We start from the raw sequence: 4,966 nt of genomic DNA, 5'->3' as shown, positions 1-4,966 counted from the left end.
TATCCAACCCCCCCCCGGCTCCCTGTGCCAACTGCTCTCCCGACCCCTATCAACACCCCCTCCCTGACAGGCCCCCCGGGACTCCCACTCCCAACCGTCCCTGTTCACCATCCCGAGCGCCCCCACAGAACCTCCACCCCATCCAACCACCCTCTCCTTCCTGACAGCCCCCCAGGACCCTCCGCCCCCTTACCCAACCCCCTCCCGCTCCGCACTCCCTTACCACTAGCAGAAGCTCGCAGCCACGACATCCAGCCAAAGCCATCTATGTTCCCCACGTCACTCAGCAGGAGCAGTGGGCTAGAGTGTGGCCAGCGTGGCTGGGGGTGGGGGGAGGGGGGGGAACAGTGGAGGAGGGGCTGGGGACTAGGCTCCCTGGCCAGGAGCTCAGGGGCCAGGCAGGTGGCAAGTGGCACCCATCCCCTGCCTGCTCAGGGCTTTGGGAACGGCCAGCAATCGAGGCAGCAATCTGGGAATGGGGCAGCAGGGGTGTGCAGATCTTGGTAGGCGGGCGGACAGGGAGCTGAATGGATCACATCATCTGTTCTCTGCCAGGACAGCAATTGGATCCAATTCAGTTCAATATCAGAGAGGAGAGAGCGGTGTGTGTTCTGCAACTTGACGGGGGAAGGAACCAGATCAGGCTCCTTCAGGCCCAGATGCGACATACAGACCTCACTGCTCTGCTACCTGGTCAGTTTCATCCACGTGTCTTTCCCTATTCCCTAGCCATGGGCAGATAGAACAGATTGCACAAGCTAGAACAGATTGCACAAGCTAGAATTTAAAAGTGAACTTTCCTTCACCTAGCATTGAGAAACAGCTGCCTCCGAAGTGAGGCGTGGGGCTATATATACAGGGATCCTTCATCTAGTGCTGAGATTTGGCCACCTCTGGGGTGGGGCACAGAGGCTGCTCAGCATTAGCACTTGACAGTGGTTTAGGGCAGGATGTGAAGAATCCAATACACAACTCAAATTGCATTTGGGAAGGGGGGATTTGAGGAGGCCAAATGGCCAGGATCAAAAAGCCCAGACTCTTGGCAAACGAAGTGTTTGAATTTTCATTATATGTCATCTGGCAGATACCCTGCAGCACAGCGCTAACCACACTGGGGCATTCGGGTCAGCACTCACTGCCCGGGGAGAGGCCCCCTACAGATCCCTGCAGCATAGCACCGCCTCACATCACACCGGGGTCATCACTGACAGACAGAGGAGAGCACAAAGACTGAGCCCCTACAGCACAGCACCCCTTAGTGCCACCCTGGGGCCAGCACTGAGGGAGAGCACCTCTGCCTGCAGCACAGCCCTTACCTGCTTCGCCCTCTCTTCTTGCTGCATTAGCATAGCTGCCTGCTGCTGTGCCAGCTTCAGACGATCTTCCTCTGACAGAGCCGAGGGGTCCACGCTCTGCATGCGGAGGGGGGGCCCCATGCCTGGGGGTGGCGGAGGGGGCCCCACGCCCATGGGGAAGTTGAGGCCGATGCCAGGGGGAGGAGGAGGGGGTGGCGGGGGCTGCATGGGTGGCATCCCCATGGGGGGAGGGGGCAAAGGAATCCCAGGGAGCTGTGATTGAGAGAAAAGATGAGGCGGTAAGGACCAACCGAGAGTGCGCAGGATCACAAAGCAATTCATGGGTTATTTATACCAAGAGCCATCGCCCAGCACTGAGATGCTCTGCCCCACCGCAGAGGCAGCAGTAACAGCCCAAAAGCCACAAAGCAACGCTGAGCATGCTCAGCACAGGAAGAAGAGGCGGCTCCTGGATCTCAGACACAGTTGGAGGGACTTAGGAAGGTAGAACAGCACTGCTCTTCAGGATGCTGGGGTTAGCAATAGCTCCTGGCAGGAAGTACCAACGGATGTCAGTCACCCTGAGAAGCTGGACAGCCTCCTCCCAACATAGGAGAGCTACAGTGGCCCAGTCAGCCCCTAGGGAAGCCCCTGTGACCTAGCCAGGCCAGGATTCCTCCTCTCCAACCCCTGCCCCACTTACCTGTCCAGGTATTGGGGGTGGGGTGGGCTTGTCACCATCATCTCCCCTAAGAGATGGCCTGCTCAGCACGATGCCAGTCTGCAGAGAAAGGACACAGTAAATGTGGCTGCAAAGCAGGTAAAAGCCTATCCACTTGGGAGCCTCTCTCTGGGACTCCCACTGGCTTGCGCTGGGTCAGGAGAGGAACTGCAGGCGCTGGAGAGGCCAATTTACCACTTCAGCAAGGAAGGACCTTAGCGTGGAGTTCTCCAAGCAAGATGGAGCCTGGGGGTGCTGCGCATACAACCCCACAAGACAATACCAGAGTCTCCATAGCCAAGACAGAAAGCAGGACGGGGATATTGATGCCCACAGGGATGTGGCTCAGAGATGAGGATAGAAGTAAGGCCACCCTTGGCAACCCACGCACTAGCTTCCCCCCAGGCAGCACTATAATTGCCCTAATTACTATGAACACCAGCAGAGATAGTGAGGTTATCCCTCTGCTGTTGGGCGGGCAGGGGCTAGTCAGACCCTGCTGTATTTTGGGACAGGAAGGAATACAGGAGCCCAGATAAAACCGCAATGACCCTCACTAGGACAGAGCTCCCTACTGGCATCTGAACAGCGCTGGCTATGTCCCTGGTGCTCCCACCTCCCGCCCAACATAGCAGTAGCACTCACATGTTCCAGTCTTAAGATTAAGATCACAAGTTTCCTTCCACAGGTCACTGGCACCCAAGATGGGTCAATCAGAGGATGGTCACAACCCAGCTTACAGTTCACGCTGAGTGGTACCTCTTGTTATGTTAACATAGTATCTGAGCGCCTCCCAGCTGTTAATTTGTTTATCCTTACAGGTCCAGCAGCACTACTATCCCCATTATATAGATGCCAAACTGAAACCTAAAGAGGCTGGGTGACTCACCCAAGGTCTCCTGGGGGAGTCTGTGGCAGAGCAGGGACTAGAACCCAGGTCTCCTGAATCCCAGCTAGTGCCATAAGCACGATACCAGCCTTCATCTTTTAACACTGCTCATTTACTCTAACACCAGTGAATCCAGGCTGGTAATCTCCTGGCTCCTAGTCACAAGGCTGTTCACACTGTGTAGCTGGCAAGGTGTGCATGTGGCTATGGGGGCAGTAAATGTGGGAGTCCCTTACTGCATGCTCTATCATACATGCTGGGGGTGTGACATTACAGTACATGTCAGGCAGTAAGGTTTCCCACTGCAGGTTGGCAGCTCCAGGTTTAGGCCTCTGTACGGATCCCTTTTATATAGAGAAATTGGGATGTGAGTGGCAGACAGGAGTGAAAGTAACTTAAGGGACTTAACAATACTCATGGCAGTCAGCAGCAATTTAAATGGCCCAGGGCTCCCTGCCAGCACCGCCACTACCACAGCAGAGACCGGAACCTCGGTCCCTTTAAATTGCTGCCACAGCCCTGGAGTAACAGCAGCGACTTAAAGGGCCCAGGGCTCCAGCCGCACAGTAGCAGCGGGCAGGAGCCCTGAGCCCCTTAAATCACTGCCAGAGCCCCAGGCCCTTTAAATTGCCAGGCCCCAGGGAAGCTGCCCCTTTTGGCTCCCCTCACCAGCGGCCCTGCCAGTACTGTCAGCTGTGTACCGGCTCTTACCGGTATGCAGTAGCGGACTGTACCAGCTTACTTTCACCACTGGTGTCAGGGCTCCAGCTAGGGCCCTGGGGAGGCTGTTTCTGATGGCAGAGCAAGTCCCTTGCCTCATGTGAGCAGTGTGTGCACACGCGGAGAGGTTATTCCTCACCTGCAGCGTGTATGTCTGCAGCCTCTCCACCAGCTCCTCACGGCTGCCTGGAAAACACACATGAAGGGTCAGAGCCCACAGGCCAAAACCGAGGCTGAGCCACCACCAGCTGCCTTTCCCCACCCAGGGGCTCCCGTCCGCCCCCAAACCTACCCCACGCCTCTGGGCTGCCTGCGAAAGGCAGCTCGGGGCCCGTGGGCCGGAACAGACCCTATCCCCCCGCTACGGCCCCAAGCACGCCCGCCGCCCACGGGCCCCAGGCGCCCCCTGGCGGGCGCCACCCCCACTCTCATCCCCCCAGCAGCTCCCACCGCCTCTCCTAGGTGGGGTCCCCTTCCTCCAGCGGGGCTCGCCGCCGCCCCACGGGCCCCGGAAACCCCTGGAGGGAGCCGCGCCCCCCAACTCCCCACGGCCGGGCTCCACCTTGCACCGGGGCTCCGATCTCGGCCAACTTCGCTTGCAGCTCGGCGGGTGCCCAGGCCCCGTAGGCCGGCAGCGGCAGCTCCCCCTTCGGCGGCTCTGGGTGCTCGGTCGCCATCTTCCCGCCCGGTCCGACCCTGAACAGCCGCCGTAGGCGCCGCACCTACGTCACCACGCAGGCACGCGGCGGGCGCCCCATAGCTAAACAGAAGTGCTACCTTCGAGTAATGAGTGCCTCAGCTGCGCATGCAGCGTGATGCCATCAACACGCACAACCAATGAGGGAGGAAGGTTCCTCCCGCGCTGCCTTCTGGGTATTGTAGTCCTGAAAGCGTTCCCAGTAGGGCAACGTCAGCGCGCATGTAATGAAGCCACCTGTAAGGAAACCAGTTACCGCGCTTTCCACTGGGAGTTGTAGTTCTGAGGCATGTAGGAGCTGACCCCTCCCCCGTAGCTTTGCATTCTGGGAATTGTAGTTCTGAAGAGTTGGCGAGGCCACCTGGGACTGGTCCAGGCTTAAGGAGAAAGCCTGTATATTAAGAGATGTAACATCCAGTGGGTGAGAAAACAGCCAGGTCTAAATACTGCTAGTGTAATAAGGTTTAAGATTTAGTGTGTGCCGTTATCGTTTATTTTCTTTGGTAACTACCTCTGACTGCTTATGCCTACCACATATAATCACTTATAATTCATCTCTCTGTTGAGGCCACTAAGTGTCACTAAGCATTATTCTAAGTAATTTTAAAAGGTAAAGGCTATAAGAATATGGAGTTTTCCCTTAG

The 4,966-nt window shown here is 57.2% G+C and overlaps 1 protein-coding gene across 2 annotated transcripts in view; it reads right to left on the bottom strand.

The window, feature by feature from the left end:
• The window catches only part of SF3B2 (splicing factor 3b subunit 2), a 15,359-nt gene extending 10,903 nt beyond the window's left edge, over nt 1–4,456 (bottom strand). Inside the window, exons 1-4 of one of the 2 annotated variants that reach the window (XM_032804170.2) lie at nt 4,188–4,456; nt 3,765–3,811; nt 1,999–2,076; nt 1,317–1,568 (exon numbers count right to left, since the gene is read on the bottom strand). In XM_032804170.2, the coding sequence (XP_032660061.1) occupies nt 1,317–1,568; nt 1,999–2,076; nt 3,765–3,811; nt 4,188–4,302 (492 nt within the window). In that variant the 5' untranslated portion in view covers nt 4,303–4,456. The remainder of the gene's footprint in view (nt 1–1,316; nt 1,569–1,998; nt 2,077–3,764; nt 3,812–4,187) is intronic. The other variant, XM_032804171.2, reaches the window with a different exon arrangement.
• Nucleotides 4,457–4,966: the final 510 nt, after the last annotated feature.

The sequence above is a fragment of the Chelonoidis abingdonii genome, chromosome 17 (assembly GCF_003597395.2).
Source record: "Chelonoidis abingdonii isolate Lonesome George chromosome 17, CheloAbing_2.0, whole genome shotgun sequence".
NCBI lineage: Eukaryota > Metazoa > Chordata > Testudines > Testudinidae > Chelonoidis > Chelonoidis abingdonii.
Note: the sequence above shows the minus strand (reverse complement) of the source record. Positions and strands in the feature narration are given on the sequence as shown.